Source organism: Notamacropus eugenii, chromosome 1, assembly GCF_028372415.1.
Source record: "Notamacropus eugenii isolate mMacEug1 chromosome 1, mMacEug1.pri_v2, whole genome shotgun sequence".
Taxonomy (NCBI): Eukaryota; Metazoa; Chordata; class Mammalia; order Diprotodontia; family Macropodidae; genus Notamacropus; species Notamacropus eugenii.
The window spans coordinates 427,747,224-427,771,028 of NC_092872.1; the positions used below are offsets into that span (position 1 = coordinate 427,747,224).

The window sequence follows — 23,805 nt, forward strand, 5'->3', positions numbered from 1 at the left end:
TTTATGTCTCAGTATTAATCTTACAAAGTTTGGAGGATACTTTGCTAAACCTAGGTACTTCTTTTTACCTACTAAGGTTGTCATAGACAAACCTGCCAGACATACTCTGATGCTTCTCTTGTTGTCCCACTCTTTTGCAGAGATCTTGATACTTCTTGGTCAGGCCTAATTACCAACAAAATGCTATAGGAAGCCAATGAGTGTGTCTAGTGACCCCGTTATTTTCTTTTTGTCTCATTAATTTTAAGCATGAGTATTGTAATTGGCAGTACCTCAGAGGGGTAGAGGTGGAAATCACTTCTTGCTTGGTGTACACACCATTTGGGATAGTGATTTCTGACATTGTAAGGCCAATGCTATGATGAACCTGAACGAGGAGGGCCATGAGGAGTTGAGGGAAAAGTCGATGCATTGCTACGTGGAGCTTATTTCCCACAAATACCTCATAAAGAGCATCAGTTGCCTGAAGGAAACAGAAAAGATACACAACTGAGCATAACACCTTCCCACCATAAAGCTGATTTCCCATTTCACTTTTCGTCATATTGGCATGTGTTACCTTAGTCCCTTGTCTTACTGGTTTAAGAGGGGATCTTATCAATATAAGCAAAAGAGAGAATTACTCCTTAGAGAGATGCCCTTTAGTCCATGCTGGGCTCTACTGATGAGAGACTTGTTAAATATTAGAGTCCTAGTCCAGTCCCTCATTTCAGATGAGACAGAAGCCCATGGAGAAGAAATGAACTGCTTAAGGTCACATAGTTCAGTGATGGCAGAGCTGGATCTAACTTCCCCTGGTGTCTTCATTCCCTGTCCTGTGCTCTTTCCACTACCTCATGGCATTACCACAGAGAACCTCCAAGAATTACTGTCCAAACTATGCCCAAAGTGCTATAAAAATGTGCATACCCTTTGACCCAGCAATACCGCTTCTTAGGCTATATCCCAAAGAAATCATAAAAATGGGAAAAGGACCCACACGTATAAAAATATTTACAGTAGCTCTTCTGTGGTGGCCAAGAACTGGAAATTGAGGGAATGCCAATTTATTGGGGAGTGGCTAAACAAGTTGTGGTATATGAATGTCATGTAATTCTATTGTGCTATAAGAAATGACAAACAGGTGGACTTCAGAAATACTTGGATAGACTTATATGAACTGATGCTGAGTGAAGTGAGCAGAACCAGGAGAACATTATACACAGTAACAGCTACAGTGTGCAAGGACTGTTTTTGATAGACAGCTCTTCACAGCAATGCAAAAACCAAAAACATTTCTGAAGATCTCATGATGATACAAAAATGCCATCCATATCCAGAGAAAGAACTATGGAATTAGAACACAGAATAAAGCAGACTATTTTCTCTTTTGTTATGTTTAGTTTTGCTTAGTTTTTCTCATGGTTTCTCCCATTTGTCTTAATTCTTCTATGCAACATGACTAATGTGAAAATGTGTTTAATAAGAATGTATGTGTAAAGCTCATATTGCATGTCATCTTGGAGAGGGAGGGGGTAGGGAGGTGGAGAAAATTTATGGAAATGATTGTTGAAAACTGAAAACAAATAAATAAATAAATAAATTTGAAGGAAAAAAATCACTGTCCAAGTTTAGTGTTACTGAGCTAGAAGACCTTGAGGGGAAGAGGGAAAAGGGAAGACGGAGAAGGAAATAAAATGACATTCCACCTAGCCACTTATTTTTAAGGGTTGAAATCTATCCCAACACTTTTTAGTAACTTTAAATACCAGGTTGGTATTTGAATCCAGTTTTTCCTCTTCTCTTTTTCTTTTCCCTCCTCTTTACACTGTCTATATCTTGTATATGTGGTTGTTTACATATTGTCTTAGGATGTGAGCTTCTTAAGGGCAGGGACTTTGCTTTTGCCTTTCTTTATATCCCTGGCACTTGGTATAGTGCCTGGAAAGTAATAAGAACTTAATAAATGCTTGTTGACTAACTAATTGATTCACTTCTGTAGATCAGTAGAAATAAGTTAGGAAGCAGGTACATTTGGCATGAGGATTAGAGGGTCAAACTAGGAATGAAGATAGGTAGCTGTACCAAATTGGTGAGTCTTTTTCCAAGTCATTCACCTTCCTCCCTCCACTTCCTTCCCTGTTCCCCTTGCTCTTTTTCCCCCACACAACACTCAGCACAGTACAGTGGGCTCAATCCGTGGGATATAAAAGACAAGAGTTATAAAAGGGAGTGCTCCCTTGATCTCTGTGCCCTGCCCACCAGACATCCCTGCCTGTAACAGAGAGAACTCTACTGAAGATGGGAGAGGACATAAGATGTGTTACCGCCACAGCTATATATTCCATCTTGTCTTGATCCACAATGTGACACTTCTGTAGCCTCCGCAGCAGTCTCCACAGAATCCAAGAAGTGCTGGGCAAGTCGGCATTAAGCGTCCTCCACAACTCAGCCAAATGCCTGAAAATATCCCAAAGCACTGATACAGAAGGAAAACAATGATTCAAGTGGTGAAAAAAGCCCCCATCATGTTGTCTGCTGGGAAGCCTCATTACATGACAAAGGTTATGCATCTCAGTTCAGTTCTCCAGCATATGAAAAAACCTACCTTGTTAGTACGCATGAGTGATCTACCTCTTTAGGCATAGAGATTGGAGTTACTCTCTTCATCCTTATATGGATCTTAGCAGATTTTCTTAATAGTAAGTCATATGGGTTAAGCTTTCCCACTTCGCTTGGACTTTTTTGGACTTGGATCTTTTTTTTTTGCTTGTTTCTTTTTTTGAGTACCAGCATTGTTGACTCAAAAGTTGTGGGAGGTGGGGGAGGAGGAAGAAATTATGACCAGGAAGACACAGGAAGAGCCTAGGAGGAAGCAGAAGAGCCACCTCCACAGTTGTCTCCAAATCTTTTCTGTAACTATATGGGCATCTTTGGTTTCCTGGGCCTTCACTGTCCCCAAATTGTATTGTTCACTTGACAAACTTGATTAGTGCAAAAAATAGTATATGCCTGACATCTCAAATAGAATGTTAAACCTGATTACTAACGGGAAACTATGAAAGGGATATCTGAAAGTGTACATGGCAGGAAAAAAAATGCCACTTCTAGAATGAAATGAAGAAATCTCTCTGCTCATTATTAAGTACCTACGGTGAGCTAGTTTCTCTGAATTCTTGAACTATTTCTACAAAGAATAGATGACATACTCTTAGAAAATGAATTAATTCAAACCATAAGTAAATACCCTATTTTTAGTCTGTGACTTGCTTGTGAATTTGCTGAGAATGCTTCAGGAAGAGAATGGGGGAATCTACTAAAGGAGAGAAGCCTCCAGGGACTTAAGGAAGCATAGACCTTTTTAAAAAAGCATGTGGATGGATGGAAGGGGATACAACAGAGAGAGCTGCAGCTGCCAAAAGGGCTAGAGATAGAGTTTAGAACCAACTGCACTATAAGGAGAAACTGACCATTAGTAGAGGAAAGAAGGGCCCTGCTGTTCCATTTACCAGCTGTTACTGTAAACTTACTGCACATCATAGTGTGGTACCTTGTGCACACATCAGAGATTACTCTAAGCCCAGGTTAGTGAATTAGGCTTTCTGATGGGCTCGACATTCCCAAAGGGTACAGAGTTAGAGATAAGGACTGGACCTATAATTTCATATAAGGAATATAAAGAACTTATGGATGAGGAAACTCCTTCTCCTAATGAATTTATAGTCTTGCCTAGAGTATTAAAGGTGAAGTGATCTGCTAGGGTCACATGGCCAGCAGGCAGGGTTTGAGCAAAGGTCTTCCTAGTTCCAAAGCCTGTTTGGTGTCTACTAACCAATGCTTCCCCTCATAAGAATATAGTATTTCTCCCCCCAAAATATAGCATTCGATACACAGACATTGTCAATACTGAAAATAGTTGAGAATATAGAGGAGCAGAATTCTAGAACTATCAATATGCAAACTATTTAACAATATGTGTATATTCTATACTATATATGTGAACACGTATATAAAATTTGTCACGAATATAGAACTAGTTAAGTTTCCTTATTAAATTATTTCTACTTCCACCAGCCCTCAAAATCCTTATGAAATCTTAAGGATCAAGTGGAAGTCCTTGGAGAATTCCCTTACCTGTCAAATGGAATTGGATGTAATAAAAGATAGTTGAGTACCACATCTGTATACTTGGGCTTGGAGATGAATAAGCTCACGATGCTCATAGCCTGCTGGCGGGCACTAGGCTGACTGATTACAGGCAGTCGGACACAAATAGCTTCTATGATGTCTGAGACCTAAGATGAAAACAGCAAGCAACTAAATCCTTGCTACTGTTTATGATTGGGTTTCAGTGCCACTCTTGTGGCCTCTACAAGTAAGAAAGTGACTCTCTAAGGTGACAGACAAAACAGATATTCCTTTATCCTCTCTTTTATGCAGACACATGATAACTTATATATGTGAATTACTTTCTTTTCCTTCCAATGAAGCTATAAATTAGGCCCTTGTCTTAAATGTCTTTCGTATTTCTCTCACCATACACATAGTAAATACTCAGGTCAACAAATATCAACTTACTAAATGAAATGAAGAAAGCTTGGCCACTGATAAAGCCTGAGTAAAGTTCTGGGCCAAGGTCCCATTAGCAGTTGTACTCTATCCTCTAAGATAAAGCTTAATAGCCTAGCTTCACATGGAACCATAAGCTTTAAAACTGACCTAGGCAACTATGACAGAATCCTCACACTTGCTTCTGATACAGAGCTTAGTTCCTAGGAATCTCTCACCTTCTCAAATCGTGTTTCAGCACTCTTAACTAATGTTACCAGCAACTCTCCTGCTGATTGTTGGATACAAGGATGTTTCAGATTTTTAAGTCCATCCAAAGTAGTCACTATAAACTGAAGAAGTTCTTTTGGATTGAGAAAAACTTCAAAGATCTGAAATACATTAAGAGAAATGGAGTCTCAGAAGTAAGGTCTGGTATAAAAGAGCCTGAAACCAAAAGCCAGTACCCTGAGCTGCCATTAACGAGCTCTGCAAAGCTGGACAAATCACTTATTCTTTCTGAACTTCAGATTCTTCATCTAAAAAATTGTAACGTAGGCTCTAACTAACAGATAACAATAAGGAGTTAACAGGGGGGTCTAAAGCAGAGATTCTTAACTTAGGATCCATGGACCTTTAAGGGATTCATGGATAGAATATCTACCCTACCTACCTCACAGGTTTATTGTGGGGATCAAATGGGATGATACATGTTTAAAGTATCTTGAAAAGATTAAAGTGTGTTATAGATGAAGTTAAAATGGCTTGATTCCTACATTGTTACATAAGTTTTACAAACTGTTTCCCCTCACAAAGTCTCTGGAATAAGTGAATAAGCTTTATTATCCCCATTTTAAAGATGAGAAAACTAAGAAACAGAGATGAAATGACTTGCTCAAGATGACGTGTTCGACCTAAGCCTCAAACTTAGATCTTCTGATTCTAAGACTAGTGGTCTTTCCACTACACCCAACTGTCTAACAAGATGCAATTATTGATACCTTAGAGGCTAGAAACATGACTGAAAGAAAAGAAGGCTTAAATTTACACAAAGTACTGTATTCGAACCCTTCTGTACCACCCCTGTGCCCCAAATCATTCAAGTCAAGTCATGTCAAGTCAATCCAAAAACTCTGAATTCTTGACCTTGAGAAAGATGGGAATATTTACAAAGTGGGAGGGGTGGAGAGAGAAGAGCTTCTATAATATTCAAATAATTCTTTCTTTAGGCCAGGGGTTCCCTTTGGTTTTTGGTGAAATCTACAGAAACTTTTCAGAATAATGTTTTCAAATAACTAGAGTAAATGCTAAATTTCAGTTAGAGGGTAGTGAAAATAAGGATGTATTTTTTTTCCCCCATTCAAGTTCTCAGATCCTCTGAAATATATCCATGTATCCCTTCAAGGTCCAGGGGTCCCAGGTTAAGAATCTCTGCTTTAGACCCATCTGTTAACTCTTTGTTATTATCTTTTAGGTAAGACTTTCAACAATACATAATGACAATTCATCATGACTCTATTTAGGGTAATATCTGTAATCTACTGGCTAAACTCAACATCAAAATTACATAGAATTTATTCACTAATACATAGCATTGTTGAAAGAGAAACTACTGACCTTCATAAGGAAACATAATCTACTTTTGATTTAATTTCAGTATGATCTATTCTTAGAAAATATTTTTTTCCCAATAGCAAAGTCTGGATATTTAGGATTGCTTAGGAGGGATTTTTACTTAGGTACAAGTTGGCCTAGATAGCCTGCGAAGTTTCTCTCAGTTTTAAGACTCTGTGATTTTGTGATTCTGAGATTATGTTAAGCCTTCCACATTCTTTCATTCATTCTCTCAGTGACTGGGTCATGCTCTTGCCTATACAAATGACATAACTGAAGTCTGTGCAAAGAAGTCTGTGCAGTCTGTGAGAGAAGAACTGCATGATTCATTTCTATGAGTCATCCATGAGCAGGGAACCAACTTGGGATCTTGGCCTCCTTCACACCATGTTCCAATTAACCAAGCAGACTAGTCCAGATAAACAAGAAGTGTTGAGTAAGAAGACCAAGGAGCTGCCTTCCAACAATCATGTCGATTACCTGTGCAATTTTGAAGGGGCTGCTATAGAACTGTTTGATGCTGCAGATTTCTAGGAATTCTTTACATTTTTTCATTGCTTCTTTTAAATTCTGGTGATTTCTTTTATCATTAGTGACACCTGAAAAATACATGGAATATATTGCACATTTTTCTCTTAAGATTTTATAAATTAATGTCCAGTGGCTGAAAATCTTCATCTAATCCACAACTGAAGATTACTGTCTCCATATCCAATTTCCAGTGTTTTTAAAACTATGATTTTATTTTCTCCTAAAAATACATGCAATTGTTTGCCAGTTTCCCTTAGGTAGCCACAGACTGGCAACTGTTACCAGATAATTGGGCTACTGATTATTACTGGTGGACTAGGAGACAAACTCTCTTAGTAGGAAATCTTAAAGAGAAAAATATCAATAGGAAAGATGAAGGGATGTGTGTGCATGGAGCAGAAGAAGGTTGGTTTCAGGCAAGAGAGGCATAAGATAACAATATACAGAAGAGGTGGGATTCCAGACTGGAGACTTGCTCTAAATAGGAAAGAGTAGATATAACCTCTTCTACTTGTTTCTATCCCAAGATTGGCCAACACAATCATCTGCTGATTAGCAGAGAGCCCCAGGATGCCATAGCTGCTGTTGCAGTGCTGTGACTGCATACATTCCAGTAGCATTTCTATTGCCTAAAGGCCCCAAGGTCTCCCAGTGCATCCTGGGCTATCTCCAGTCATCCTGAGTAATATCAGGTCACTGGATTCAGATGGCTCTGGAGGAGAAGTGAGGCTAGTGACCTGCACAGACCTCCTTCACTCAAAACAAAGTCAAGTGCAAGTCATGTCATCATTTCTCTGATGGCATGGGTCTTTATTGGCAACAAAGGACAAACATGACATGATGATCCTATTGACTCTGGGATAAAATACAAACTACTCCATTTGGCATTTTAAAATCCTCTACAATCTGATTCCAAATTGATTTCACATTTTTCTTCCTTTCAAGTACTCTCTGTCTCATCCAAATGGATACACTTGCTAATCTTCAGGACCCAAAATTCTATTTCCCACATCTCTTCTATTGGACAGACTGGTATGCTCTCCCATTTGCCTCTTGGGTGCACTTACTTCCTTCAAGGCATAGCTCAAATCCTACCTCCTACACTGAGCCCTGCTGGATCCCCACCTCCCACCCCACCCCAGGCACTAGTGCCTCTCTTTGCCCACAAAGGACTTTGATTTTCTTTTGTATAGAAAACAAAATTTAATTTACTTTGCTGTGTATGTGTGAGTCTTCCTCTCCTAAAACAAACAAGCTCCTTAAGGGAAGGGACTGTTGATATTTATCTTTCTGTCCCTAGTTGTCCAGCACAGACCCTGATAATCATTTGACAATGACAATTAGCTTTTATTAAGTGTGTACTATGTTCCTTGCAATGTGCTAGATGCTAGTGTACGCAAATATAAAGAATGAAATAATTTACTCAAAAAGGGCGTATATACACAGTAGATGAATAATAAATACCTGTTGAATTGAGTAACAACAACTCATATTTCTGGAACCCTCTAAGGTATATAAAACACTTTCCTTATAACAACCATGAGAAGCAGGTAAGGAAAATAGTATTATTTCCATTTTATAGATGAGGAAAGTGAGGCTCAGAGAGGTGAGGTGATTTTTGCCTAGGGTCACAAAGTGCTAGGATTCAAATACAGGCATTGTGACACTGAATCTAGCATTCATGTAACGTATTGTCATGTAGATAGTTTAAGCCATTGTACCATCTTGCTAGTTGGTATGTAGAGTCTGGTGGCTTAGACTTTCTCAGCCTATGACTGCACTGTTCGATGTCTATTCAGGGACTGTTTGACTTGTCTTTTTCTTCTCTAGTTATTGTATTTTTTTGTTGTTTATTTTTTTAAAGCTTCCTGCAACAGAAAGAATGAGGGTGGGGAGAAGTAGCACTTAAATTGCCTAGAGAGAAGAAATCATTGAGGTCCAGCTGGATTTTGGTATTTTATCTTACACTTCAGCCTCAGGGTGATGTGGAGCAGGTAATAGGTGCCCTCTGCTGCCTCTTGAGCCACTTCCTCCACTGGGTCCCCACAAAGCAAGGCCATCAGAGCCACTAGGTTTCCTAGTTTTTGAAAGTGCAGAGGAGGCTAATGAGGAAGGAAAAGAGAAATGAATGAGTTAGTGCCACAGGCTCTCTCTTTGGACTTACTCTCCTGATACTGTACTTCAAGCTTTACATTAGAATTGACATGATTCCATCCTAATGAAAGGCAGGTTTTGTTAGCAGCCCTCTGACTATAATCAACTGTGGGCCCAGAGTCACCCATACCCAGCAGGCAGTATGAAAACAGGGAACTCCTGACCTAAGATGAACATTTCACTCCCTTGTTAATAACCACTTGATCTTGCTTGCTGGTCGAGGTTTATATTACTAGCCTGCTCTTTAACTAAATTGCCTGGATTTGACCACCTACTTTCCTAGAATCTCAGGATTCTGGTCACAGGATCCATAGGATCTAGAGCTAAAAAGGACCTTAGAGATCATTGAGTCCAATCTCTCCATTTTCTTTTCTTTTGAAAATAAAAAAAGATAGTATTTTTTATTTAAAATTTAGATCTAAACCTCACAACACACAACATATTAAATTCAGGATGAAGTACAGACAGAAAAAACTATAATAATACATAGAAGGAGACAGAATAATAAATTTCTCTAAAATGTACAGGGGGTAAATTTAGTTAATTAAAACAAAAAGAAGTAATTATAGGTAGATATACTAGTTTGTTTAAAAATGAAAAACTTCTACACAGAAAAATAATAAAATAGAAATAAAATATAGAGGAAAATATGGCAAACATACAGGTAAAAGTAGACCAAGAATTTTAAAAAATGTTTTATTTATCTTTTTTGTTTTTATATGAGTCATTTCTGGATACTCCTCTGCTCTGCTTCTTTCAACCTGAGAATTAAGCCTTCTTCTTGAAACAAACATAGGAAGTTAAGAAACATAGAACAACACAGTTAGTGTCTAGCAATGTCTGCAAGCCTCTAAATCTAAATCAGCTCCCTTTCTGATGCTTTATTATCTTTTCTGAGACCAAGATTTGTTTAAACAACTACTAAGAATTCAGCTGTATTTTAGTGTTCTATTTACATCGGTGAATTCAATCTGTTCTGTTGTATTACTGTTGTGATCAACCTGTGTGGTGTTCTCTTGGTACTTTTCCTTCTGCTGGATTTCATACAGATCTTTCTATGATTCTCTGAATGTGTTTGTTTCTCATTGCACAATAACATTCCATTATATTAATAAACCAGAGTACATTCAGCCACTCTCCAAATGATGGAGTACCAACTTTGTTTCCAGTTCTTTACTATCACTAAAAGTGCCCCTGTTAATGCTTTTTTGTATATATGAAGCTTTTCAGTCTTTGACCTGCACTGGTATATGTTCAGCAGAAAGATTGCTCTGAATCCCATGGCAATTCTGCATCTTCTTCCTCTATTCCAATCCTAATGCTGACATCATATCTTTTCTAATAGTATATTTGTCTGATGTACTGTGAGCCTGAACTTCATTGAGAAGTAATAAGTTTCAGGAGGTGTTTGTTCTCTAGTACCACTGACAATTAATGTACCATTTTACTTTTCTTCCTTCTCTGATTCTGTTGATTCTTCTTTATTAATGCCCAGAAGAGCAGACATCACCTGGGAAGACCTTGAAAAGGAGCCAAGTGAGGGATGGACAGGATGAGGGAAGTGCTGGGCTTCAGATGAAGGCTTAGGAAGAATATGTGTCATATCTTCTTTTTCGCTATCTGCTTGATTGTGCCCAAGGAAAGTTCTGTGTTCTGTATTGACAGTACTACTCTTTTCATCTAAGTTTTTCCTTATTTGCTGAGAAGCATTTGTTATTTTGGTTAAGTTCCACTTGGGGAGTTTCTTAATACTAAAATCTAATTCTTCATCTATGGTTGTTCAGGAATCATCAGCCCCAGGTTTGTCAGTGTCTGCTTATAGTTTCTTCTAAGGAACTTTCTTCTGCTACAGCTAGCCTAGAGTTCACCCACCATCACAATCTAGATTTACATGTATTTTTAAGGGCCTTAAATCACTAGATGGTCTTTAGATGATCATCCTTCTTCCAGTCATAGACCCTCTAGGTCTTCCTAAAGGACAGAATTACTTGTTCTGCTGATGTTGGTTTCCCAATAGAGTGTCAAATGCCAAAGATACCACATGGTGGTGGGCTCACAGTTTTTAATTTCTTGGAAGAGCAAGCATTCTTCCAGTCTCCCCATTTTCCAGATGAGAAAATTGACATCCAGAATAGTTTAGTAGCTTACACAGGTTCACACAGCTAGTAAGCAGCAGATTAGGGATTGAAATACAGATCCTCAAACTCCCAAAATCAGTACTCTTTCCATTTCACCACGCTGTCTCTCATATCTGTCAGGGGTACTTCAGGGGCTGTGACTCCTGTAGGCCATTCCCATGTCATTGCTTCCCACCCCCCAGAAAGGCAATACCTCATTGGGGCTCATATCCAGGGCCCTTTCTGGTGTGGTCATAGAAAAATGGGAAACAGATCTCTGGGGGCCAACAGGAAAGAATCTAAAGCTTCACATTTAATATACATTTTATTCTAGTCCCTTTGAGGCTAAGGTACTGAGTTGTGCTTCTACTATGTTTCCAAAATACTCCCTTTATAAGAAATTCTGAAGATTCCATTGAATGGAAAGGGATTAGGTGGATGGGAGAGTCCCAAGAAGGATTTCTTAAACTGCAGCCAAGATGAAAGATAGAGAAGGCAGCTCTATTCAGAACAGTCAGAGATAGATTTAGGAAGGGAGTTCATTTACTGGAGGCAGAAGAAATAGTCTAGTCACTTGAGTGCAAAGGGTCACTTTTTATGCTGTGGAATAGAGGAAAAAAGGAAGTGGTATGATTTGCGTATCATTTCAGTGGACAAATAAGGATACAATATAGCTTGTTTATCTTCTCCATGAGAAAAATAAAGAAACTAGTATAATGCTATTAAATTTTCCCCAAGGGAGGATGATTTCTGACCCACTTCATTTCCTCATTCAAGGGTTGCTTACTTGCAAGTTGAGATGTCTGGATAAGCTTCCCAGCATTTGAGACACGCCAGCTATAGCTCTTTCTCGTTCATGGTCTTTTGTTGACTGTAACCATGGCTCCATGTGCTGGAGGAGAACAGAAGAACAAGTGTATTAATCAAATGAAATGAGACAGACAAAGGATTCCCCAAATTACCTTTATTCAATTTACATGAAAATCAGGAGGCAGAACCCCCTCCCCCCACCTTATGCTCTTCTGTAACTGTCATTATTTTTTGAATAGAGAAGTTATGCAATAGAGTTAGAACAGGAGATATAGTACAAAGAGTACAGGCCAGGAGGCCTGAACTCTGCAGCTAACTAGCAGGATCACTTTGGACAAATTACTAAATATGTGAGTGCCTCAGTTTTATTATATATTAAATTGGGATAACAATAATTTCCTCACCTACTTCAAAGGGTCATTGTGAGGATTAGCTGAGGTAAGAGATGTGAAACTTCTTTCTTAAAGTACTAAATGCTACATTAGCATAGGTTAGCATTACTGCTTTTTCTGGGGTGAGATCATCTCCCACGGACTTCCCCAATGGATGGGAATCCAAGTATTCATATGATCTTTGGTGCCTAGGACACAGGAATAAAACTTCTTGCTTTACCTTCCACCCCTTCCCCCCCACTAATAATCATTTCATTTTCCATTTCATTGTAATTTCAAATTAGCACTTTAAATGCACTTTTACCCTAATTACCTTGAGAAAGAAAGTTGGTTTAAAGCCTGAATGATCTAATACTTTCTCTTTCACTTGAGATTTAGTCTCTAAATGTATAGCAACTGATGGTAGGGTTGTGTTGAGAGGTTCTTGTTCCTATAAAATGTTGTATTCCTTGGCTTCCTTTCATTATTCCAGGCACTACTCCCTACCATTTAAATAAGAAACCCCTAGCACCTACAGCATCTTTACTTGGGCTTAAGTCCACATTGCCACAACTACTGTACAACCCTGAGTGATAGAAAATCATACTACAGAATCACAGAATTGGAGATTTGAAAGGGACCTCAGCAACCATGTAGTCCAATCCATACCTGCAGATAAATCCCAACCACAACATGCCTAACAAGGAGTCATCCTACCGTTATCTGAATGCTTAAGTGATGGGTAACCTGCTATCTCCAGGACAGGCTGTTCTAATCCTGGAGAGCTCTACCATTAGGAAGTTTTTCCTTATATCCAACATAACTTTGCCTTTTTTTGCTTCTTCTCCCTGATTGTTCCTTGTTCTGTGCTTTGGAGCCAAACAAAACAAATCTAATCTTTTTCGTGCAACAGCCCTTCAAATGTCTGAAGACACCTATCACATTTCTCCTTAATCCTTTTCTTCAACAGGCTTAAATATCCCAGTTCTACCTTATATCATGCCTTAAAGTTTAAAAAGCATTTCCATATATATCATCATATCTGAATCTTCCAACACTCCTTGTGAGGTAGATGATAATAGGTACATTAACCACATAGAACAATGAGGAACCTAATGGTAATAATTGAGTAACTTATCCAATGTCACAGAGCTAGTACATGGAGAAGCTACAAATACAGCTACAAACCCATGCCCATGGCTCTTTCCACTATATCATGGTGTCTGTACAAGAGCTCCTTTTGGGAGGAAGAGCATCTTTGACCTTCCTCTCGTCCTGAACCCCAATATTCTGTAGCTGTAAAGCATCACTAAAACTGTCCCTAGGCTATCTCCTCTACTCTTTCTCTATAGGTCCTTTTTTCATTTTTTAGTATTTAAAGGCAAAGTTCACTAAGAGTTAAAAGGTACGATCTGTTTTGTGACCATTATTCGCTATATATTGTCAGATTTCACTATCCTCTGTTCACATCAACAATTTATTCAAAAATCTGCTTCTGCATAGAGATGGAAACATTAAATTTCATGATTGTTTGCTATTTTTTTCCCATTCTAATTGAGTATAAAACTTCCTTGATTTGAATTTCCCAGATTGTAAGGGAATCTGAGCATCTTTCCCCATGGTTATGTGCAGTTTATACTTTCTCCTTTGAAAACTGTCCCTTAATTTCCATTGACTATTGCTCCCTTATGGAGTACATACATCACCAATTTTAAAGACAGGTAACAATTTCTTATGGATTCTGGTGGTCAGTACTTTTAACAAATATTTCGACTGTAAATATTTCTCTAGTTCATTTCTTTTAATGTTGGAGGGATTTCTCTTTGTTGTATGAAGTCTTTTTATTTGCGAATAATCAAACTCTCTGTGTCTCTAATAATCCCTTCCCATTGTCTCAGTGAAAAAAGTGTTTTTCCCCTACATATTTTGGATTTAATCTGTTATTCCTTTTTCTCCTAGATTTTTTAATCAGAGAGTTTTGTTATTTACATAGCTTTACAATCATTAGGGGTTTTTTCCTTCAGTTATTCTATTGAAAATGAATATACACTTTCTTACTCTTATCCTTTCTGTTATTAACCTAAACTTAACAAAACCATTCCAAAGAAAGCTCTAGCTAGATGGCTAATTGTAACTAAACAGCTTCTCTGTATCACCTTAAAACAGGGGCAAAAGCACCAAATAAAAGAAAAGAACAGTGAAAAAAGATGGGATGGAAAGAAACCCTAAAAAGAAAAACATCACAGTAAAACTAACAGAATAACTAAAGAAATGAACAAGCAAAAGATCTCTAATGTAACAAATAAATATTATGGGGCAAAAGAAATGCAGGTATAATCCTGGAATAAAAGAGTAGGACTGTAACAACTTTGGACGCAGCAACACTAGAAGGTGGCAAACCCAAACAACAGATAAGGTGGTTTAAACAACAACAAAAAATACATAAAGGAAGCTTTGATATCTGTAAAATTGGAAACAAAATTGCTGAAAGAAGAATTCAGAAGACTGATATGAGGACTCATGACATAGAACGGACAATAGGAAGTTCCAATGAAGCAGTAGACTGAGTAGAATGACACAGGAAGAAAAAAATAATTCAGTGTCAAAAGAATAAGCAACAGAGGAATATTTTTGCAAAAGACAAAACTGTAAGAGACCTTCACATCACTACAAACTAAAATAAGCGCTAAAGGACAGAGCTCAGCAAGACTATCTGAGAATGACTGGTATTCCAGAAAAAGATACAAAGTCTAAATACCATATTCTAGAAAACCACTTAAGAAAATTGCTCATGTCATATTGCATGTTGTCTTGGGGAAAGAAAGGGCAGAAAATTTAAAACTTATGGAAGTGAATGCTGAAAACTATATAAATACATTTTTTTAAAAAGAAAATTTCTCTGAAGTACTGAAAACACAGGATAGAAGATAAATCAATATATTCTTTAGGATGCCAACATAAAGGAACAAGAAATTTAAATCACCTAGAAATGGGGTCATGAAATTTTAGAGCGTACATGTGAAAGGATATTATAAGTAAGCCAAGATGAAGCAATTCATGTGTAAGAAAATACTACAACAATTGCACATGTATAACCTATATTTGATTGCTTACCATGTTAGGGAGAGAGGAGGGGACAGCGGTGGGAGGGATGGGAAAAGGAGGGATAGAATTTGGAACTCAAAACTTGAAAATAAAAATGTTTAAAAATTGGGGGGAAAATACCATGAATTTCACAAGAAGGCTCAACAATGAAGAGAATGAAGAGTCTAGAATGTGATACTGTAAACCAAACAGTAAGAAAAACCAATCTGATTTGCAAAATTATAGATACTGCAAAACTAAGTATATGCCATTAAGAGAAAAGTTGCTCATCCCCTTCTTTTCTCTCTGGTGTTTCTAGTACATTCTTGAGGCTTTGTCACCAGAGGGAAAGAGAGGAATCACAAGGCACATGTAAAGGCAATGAGCATTTTCTTCCAGCTTCAAAAAGCCTCAGTGGAAGATACTAACTAAAGGGGAGGAGTATGGGGAACACTACCTGTACCCTGAGGTAGAGGAGAGGTAACGAAATTGAATTTCTTTAAATATGGCTGGGAGTAAGAACTGGGACCTTTGATTTAGAATAGCAAGTTGGGTTTTGCCCACTTTAGCTACTATTTTATGTGCCCATAAACAGTGCTACTGACATAATTAAAAGAGTTTTAAATGTAGTCCCAAAGTATGTTGGCCCAGATAATTTCATTCTAAAAGAAATATAATAGATGGAAAATAATGTTAATTCTTCATTTCAGAGAATTAATGATGGAATACACATCTCTCCTATTCATAAAGCAGTACAGACAATATTCGTATAGGCTATTACAATTGTAATTGCTACAATGGCTTATTTTGTTTAACAATTCTTCTTTGGTATGAGAGGGGATTCTGTTGGGGGAAGGGGTTTTTCTTATTGGAAAGTGATGGTGGTACAAAAAAACAAAAAGCATCCCAAGAATGTTTTTCAAAGAACTCCAACACTTGGTCCAGAGAGTACACAGCAGGTATAGAGGTGGGGATGAAGAAGAGTAGCAGCAAATCACTGCAAAAGAACAAGTGATGCTGAGCTTATTATGGGAACGGAAAACCTTCTGGGGCAACTCCAATTCACCTCAACGAGCATTTATTAATTACTCACTTGTGCCAGGTGCCATGCTACAGAATACAAAGATGAAAATAAAAGTCACTCTCCTCCAGAGGCCCTTCAAAGAGGCAAGTCTGAGGACAAGCACTAGGGGATTGGTTAGGACTGGACAAAGGCCACAAAGCTGTGAGTATGGGATCTGAGAGAAATGGAGCCATGGAAGTTGGGATGCTAGCAGCAGTGAGGGAAGTGATCAGATTCCAGGGGAAGAGAGAAAATACTCAGCACTGAGGAAGCCCTTCACTGAGCTGTCTATCAGTCCAACAATACTGACTTCTTTTAATGCTTCACATGCTGTTACTATGAAGCTCTAGCAGAGACTAAGACCAAACTATTCTAAGGGACGAATAATAATAAACAGCCCTCACCAAGAAGTTGGACTATGACTATTTCTTATTCTCTTTTTTTAAATAAAGGCAATAAGAATTGTCTGATGAACTGCTAACCAGTCCATCTCTGCTCTTTACTGTTTTAACTTTTCTATGTTTAAATGCAGATTGGAAGCATTTTGCTTTCAGGGACTCTCCCTAGAGGTGAGTCAAAACAAGCCAGACCCTAAGATGTCCACAGAAATATCTGAGTGAAAGCAGAAGCGACAGATGCTCTTAATCATTAATAACTTTTAAAGCTAAATTGAGGCCAATTTGGGTAGTGGACCACATATTGCCCTGAGACTTATGAATATTAATCTTAATTCTATATGTTTTCCAATTGTTTGAATAATTCAGTGATTTCTACTCCTGTTATTTTTTCCAATTAATCTGCAGAGGCAATACCTCTACTTTCCACTGAAGTAGTCTATTGTGAATTCATTCTCTTGATTCATTCAGATTTTATATTATATTCCCCATATTGATAATTTTCTTCATTATTTCTTCTTGAAATTGTTTTAACAACTGTTTTGGGTTTTTTTTGCAAGATTTTAAACTTAATCCAAAGGAATTTTGTTTCATTGTCTCACCCGCTCTGGATTTTTCAAAGGCCTAGGCAATTCAGAAAGGATAAAGTACTAGGTTCTTAAACTTCCCTGTTTGGAGAGGTGGTAGTGGTCTGTGTAGGAGTAATCTTTCCCATATCACCTACTACAAAGGATACTCTAAAAAGAGAATAGCTATAATTTACCCCTTTGGAGACCTCCTGGTGAATCTGAGATGATAACAAAGTAGCCTTAGGAGGAAAAGATGCCATCACAATCATTTGTTGTCCAGAACTTGCTGAGAACTGAAAATAGCTATGCTGTGTTCTTCCTAGCATTTGGCTAGACTCTGTTTGATCTCTGAGAGGCTCTGCTTCTTTACTTTTCTCTGTCCTTGAGGGAGAGTACCCATGTCTTCCACCTCTCCAATATTCCATGAACTGAGATACTCTAGCACAGAAGAATGGGGGCAGGGAGAAGGGAGAAGAGGAGTAGACCATATCTTAACATTGGGTAAATAAGGGTAATAAGTTGGAGTGGATAGTCCCTATGCAGGGAGTAGCAGAGTATGTTTATTTTACTTTAATTTTTAATTTCACTTATACCATACTGTAATTACATATATGTTGTAAGCCTTAATTGGTTGGATACAGGGAGGTAAAGAAATTGTGGGAGAGAGATAATTATTCTAATGAATAGAATCTGAGCCAAGATAATTGAAGTAATTACTATTTTGTTTTTTAAGTATTCAAGTATGGAGGGGTTGAGTAACAGCAAGGACTTTCTAGAGTGCTCCCTACCAAGCCCAGCCAAATACCTGTAAAAAATGGTTCTAAATAAATTCTGGAGTTTCAGAATCCACAGAATGATGGGGTGAAGCAAATCTCCAGCACAAGATGTCTTGGAAGGTCTCCAGGAAGTGTCTATCACAGTCCAGCATGGACCACACCAGCACAGAGGAGAACTGAGTAGGCTTGGGGTGGGGGACAGAATCTCAGGCACCTGTGGCAGGTGAAAGATTTCCCAACCCCAAAACCCTGAGGACAAATTTGAAGGTCAGTGGAAAAAGCCTGTGGGACCAGTGTGGGAGAGTGGAGTGGTTTGGGCCCAGCTCCAGGGCAGTGGAGGGTGAAGGGGACAGAGGAATCTTCAGGAGCCACAGCACTGCATGGGCAGCTGCAGTCACTGTTTCTGGAGCTCTAGGCCCATAGATTGTGGAGGAATCAGCAGCTGATATTACATACCCCACCCCTATTAGAAGCAGAGATCTACCTTGACAAAGAGCTCAAAAGTCAAAGTAAATGCCTGGGGAAATGAGCAAAAATCGGAAGAATCAGACTATAGAATCTTACTTTGGTGACAAGGAAGACCAAAACATGCAAACAGAAGACAGCAAAGTCAAAGCTCCTCCATCCAAATCCTCCAAGCAAAATATGAATTGGTCTCAGGCCATGGAAGAGTTCAAAAAGGATTTTGAAAATCAAGCAAAAGAAGCAGAGCAAAAATTGAGGAGAGAAATGAGAGTGATGCAAGAAAATTATGAAAAATGAGCCAACTGCTTGCTAAAAGAGACCCAAAAAAACATTGAAGAAAATAACACTAATAAGACTAACCCAAATGACAAAAGAGATCCAAAAGGACAATGAAGAGAAGAATGCCTTAGAAAGCAGAATTTGCCAGATGGAAAAAGAGATCCAAAAGCTCACTGAAGAAAAGATTAGAATGGATCAGATGGAAGCTAATTACTTTACAAAAAATCAAGAAATTGTAAAACAAAACCAAAGGAATGAAAAAAAAATAGCAGACAATGTGAAATATCTCATTGGACAAACAACTGACCTGGAAAATAGATCTTGGAAAGATAACTTAAAAATTATTGGTTTACCTGAAAGCCATGATCAAAAAAAGAGCTTAGACATCATCTTTCAAGAAATTATCAAGGAAAACTGCACTGATATTCTAGAATCAGAGGGTAAAATCGATACTGAAAGAATTCACCAATCACCTCCTAAAAGAGATCCCAAAAGGAAAACTCCTAGGAATGTTGTGGCCAAATTCCAGAGTTCCCAGGTCAAGGAGAAACTACTGCAAGCAGCCAGAAAGAAACATTTTCAATATTGTGGAAATACAATCAGGATTACACAAGATCTAGCAGCTTCTACATTAAAAGACTGAAGGACTTGGAATACGATAATCCAGAAGTCAAAGGAACTAGGATTAAAACCAAGAATCACCTATCCAGCAAAACTGAGTATAATACTTCAGGGGAAAAAACAGTCATTCAGTGAAATAGAGAACTTTCAAGTATTCTTGACGAAAAGACCAGAGCTGAATAGAAAATTTGACTTTCAAACACAAGAATCAAGAGAAGCATAAAAAAGATAAACAGGAAAGAGAAATCATAAGGGACTTACTAAAGTTGAACTGTTTACATTTCTACATGGAAAGATAATATTTGTAACTCTTGAAACTTTTCTCAGTATTTGGGTAGTTGGAGTGATTATATCCATACAGATAGAAGGCTCAAGGTGAGTTGAATAGGAAGGGATGATATCTAAAAAAATTAAGGGATGAGAGAGGAATATATTGGGAGGAGAAAGGGAGAAATAGAATGGGGCAAATTATCTCTCACATAAAAGAGGCAAGAAAAAGCTTTTTTAATGGAGGAGAAGAGGGGAGGTGAGAGGGAAAAAAATGAACCTTACTTTCATCACATTTGGCTTAAGGAGGGAATTACATGCACACTCAATTTGCTATGAAAATCTATCTTACACTACAGGAAAGGAGGGGATAAACGGGGTTGGGGGGAATGGTAGAAGGGAGGGCAATGGGAGGAGGGAATAATTAGAAGTAAACACTTTTAAGGAGGGATAGAGTCAAAAGAGAGAATAGAATAAATGGGGGTCAGGATAGGATGAAGGGAAATATAGTCAGTCTTTCACAGCATGACTTTTATGGAAGGCTTCTGCATAACTACACATGTATAACATATATCAAATTGCTTGCCTTCTCAGTGGGGATGGGTGGTGAGGGAGGAAGGGAGAGAAGTTAGAACTTAAAGTTTTAAAAATGAATGTTAAAAATTGTTTTTACATGTAACTGAGAAATAATATATACAGGCAGTGGGGTATAGAAATCTATCTAGCCCTACAAGAAAATAAAGGGGATGGGGATAAGAGAAGGGAGGAGTGTGACAGAAGGGAGAACAGACTGGGGGAAGGGATAATCAGAATGCATGCTGTCTTGTGGTAGGTGTAGGGGAGAGATAGGGAGAAAATCTGGAACTCAAAATCTTGTGGAAATGAATGTTGAAAACTAAAAATAAATAAATTTTAAATATTTTCAAAAAAAAGTATTCAAGTATGTAAGTTGTGACACACATGGGGAAAAAGTCACTTTCAGCAGCCAAAATGAAAGGGGAAATGAACTAGCTATCACTGAAAGGCATTGTTCAAGCAAAGTATCACCTGGTAGCTGACTGAAAGATTGTATTCAATCACTTCAAACCCCCTTGGCTGGATTTTAAACTGCTTGACAGCTATCTCCCTGTATGTCAAAGGGAAAAATAAATTTGAAGTTTTTTCTGAAAAAAAGGAGGGAGCTGGCTACTCTACTGAGGAAGCATATTTGAAATAATGATAAAGATGCCACACAAAAAAAGAAAGTGGTGGTTGATGACTACCTGCTCAAAGATACCAAGGCAGCTATTTGCCAACCTTATAACAACAATAGAGATCTGTTGTCTTCTTGGGGTATTTATCCAAGATATAAAAGATAAACTACCAAGCCTGACTGAGTCAAATCTACTACTATCCACCCCTAGTGATTCATGTAAACACAGAAGGAGCTTACATTTTAACTATGGTCAAACAATACAAAGTCTTGGATAGGCAACTGAAGACCAAAGGAACATAAATATTTTTCCCCCAAAGCTGCCTACTCACCAGTAATGCAGAAGAGAAAAATTGATTTGGGGTGTGAATTGATGGCTAAAGTGATGTCTGGGAATCAGATGTGTATATCTGGACCTTAGCTAATAGGGATAAGACTCTTATCCAACAATGCAGTGCATCTAACAAATGTTGATAAGGATGTGCTCTTACAAATCCAATCAAATCTTAAAAATCAAGCTAAAAAAAGATGTGGGGATATAAATATATAAAAATTACACCAAACTAGAAACCATAAAGAATACTATAACAAGCAGAAAAGATTAAAAGTTGAGGTACCCCAAAATTCATAGGAAACAAAATCCAAGAAAGAGACCAGTGTAAAATCCATGGACTCAAATCTTCATATAAAATGTAAAGAGTTTAGTCAACAAGTAAGAAGAACCAGAAGTGCTAAAGCAAAAAGGCAAATTTAATCTCATAGTATCATTGAGACTTAGCAGAATGAACCCTATTATTAAAATATGGTTCTGAATGGAAAGACTTTATTCAAAAGAAGGTGAGGTAGAAGGGAAATAATGAGATAGCATCCTATATTAAGAAGATACATTCATGTGAGGAAATCCAGGACCTGGAAGCTGGAAGCATTTGAATACAGATTAGTGGAGAGAGGAACAGGAACAATTTTGTCAGTAAAGTGTACTGAATGTATTAAGACCACATGAGCCGAAAGAGGAAAAGATGAACAGTTCTCAATAGATGTACTATATAGTAGTGACAAGAACCTTTAATCATCTAAGATATCTACTAGATTTAGTCTTCTCTAGCAAAGTAACTAATAACTTCCTGCATTACCTTAATGATAATTTCATCCTTCAAAAAGTTGAGGAACAATCTAGGAGAAATTCTATCCTGGATCTCATTCTCTTTTTCATATTTGTTAAATCATTGCTCAGTTTTTCTTCTATTTCTCTGATTTGGCTTTTTAAATCCTTCCTGAGCTCTTCCAAGAATGCTCTTTGTGCTTCCGACCAGTTCATATTCCCTTCTGAAGTTTCAGATAGGCATATAGTCTCAATGCTGACTTCTTTTGGTAATCGTGTTTTGGTCCTTGTCCCCAAAGAAAGATTCTATAGTCTTTTCTTTTTTGCTTTGCTTCTTACTCATGATGATCACCCTTTTCCTGGCTTTTAAAGTAGATCTCTGCTTCTTGTCCCACAGTTCTTGTGCCTAAAACTTGAGGTTTTATATGTTGTGGTCTCTGGTTTTTTCAGCTAGAAGCTAAAATGCTGTAGCTCATCTGGTGCTAAGCTGGCTGGTGTGGGAACGCAGAGGCCAGGTGAAGTCTTTCTGGGTTTCCCTGTAATTACCCTGGAGCTAGCTGCATTAAGTGTGGGGAAGGGGTGGTCTGACTACAGGAGGTCTCCTCTGCTGCATAGGCAAGCTCAGTGGTTGGTGATCCTGTCTGTGCTAGTGTCTTCCCGATTCCCCTTGGGTGCTGAGGCATGCCTAGGGTCCTGGTGTTGGCGGTTGTGGGTTTTACCCCTCTGGGGCTCAGGATCTTCTCTCAGTTTACTGAGGTTGGGCAGTCTGGGACAGCTCTGGTACTGCACTGATCCTCTTCAGGCACAGCAAAAGGGACCCTCCTTAGTGATTTTCCTAGCCTCATGGGCTAAGAGACTGTTTACTCCTTCTGCTGCTCCCACTGTTTCAGGATTTTTCTGGGGAGATATTCTCTGGGCTCATCAAGGTCAACAAGGGAAGGGAGATAGCAATTACTGATCACTCCACCATCTCAGCTCCTGGAAGTTCCTAGCCCTAGATCTTGTTATCACTAATACAGATGAACTACCTGCTAGCATATCAACGGTGAGAATATTGTGGAGAAGTGACAACCCTCTCCTAGAATTCATAACACAGAAAGTCTGGGCACAGTCTGATATGTAATCTAGATTTTAGAAAGCAAATTTAAATGGTTCAGGGGGAGGGTAGGTAGGATTCCACAAATTAAAACCCTTCAAGGGAAGTTAGCCCAGTAGGGAGGGAAAACTCTCAAAATGAAATTCTAAAGGCACAAAGGGAAATAATTTCAAAGAGAAGGGAAATAGGGAATTGTGTAAAAGAATGAATGTGGATAAACAGGGAACTCACCAACCAATTTAAACTTAAAAGAGAAATGTACAGATGATGGAAATAAGGGCAGGTTTCAGAGGATGAACATAAGAGTATTGCACAGTCCTATATAAATAGTGTCAGGAGTGTTAAAACTCAGAACGAACTGAGATTTGCTAAGGATAAAAAAAAATTAGTTTTTTAAATGATATAAGGGGAAAGAGGAAGCTCAAAGGATAAGACTGATGCTTGGGGGCACCTAATTGAATGAGACACATCTTCAGGAACATTCAACATGTAGATTAGTTGTCCAGGGCTTTTATTTTGAGGGATAGAGGAGATATTTGGGGTAAGGTGGAGAGGGTAGTGATAATGACACCAAAAAAGGAACAAAAGTATCATTGAATGAGAATTATTTTTAAAATACACAAGAGAGTAGAAGAAAGTTCAGAAGGGAACAGAGATAAGAAGATCTGTATTGGAACTAACGTGAAATTTGAAATGTACTTTTTAAAAAAAAAGTGGTCGTGGAGATTCACAGTTTTATATGTAGTCCTTTTTTCCATTCTTTTTTATATAG

The 23,805-nt window shown here is 38.1% G+C and overlaps 1 protein-coding gene across 5 annotated transcripts in view; it reads right to left on the reverse strand.

Moving 5' to 3' along the window:
• MROH8 (maestro heat like repeat family member 8) overlaps nt 1-23,805 on the reverse strand; it is a 65,524-nt gene that overhangs the window by 14,431 nt on the left and 27,288 nt on the right. For all 5 annotated transcript variants that reach the window (XM_072631508.1, XM_072631510.1, XM_072631509.1 and 2 more), the window contains 7 exons: nt 11,731-11,835; nt 8,639-8,774; nt 6,622-6,740; nt 4,767-4,919; nt 4,114-4,274; nt 2,307-2,439; nt 273-463 (listed from right to left, as the gene is read on the reverse strand). In XM_072631508.1, coding sequence (XP_072487609.1) covers nt 273-463; nt 2,307-2,439; nt 4,114-4,274; nt 4,767-4,919; nt 6,622-6,740; nt 8,639-8,774; nt 11,731-11,835 — 998 coding nt within the window. The remainder of the gene's footprint in view (nt 1-272; nt 464-2,306; nt 2,440-4,113; nt 4,275-4,766; nt 4,920-6,621; nt 6,741-8,638; nt 8,775-11,730; nt 11,836-23,805) is intronic.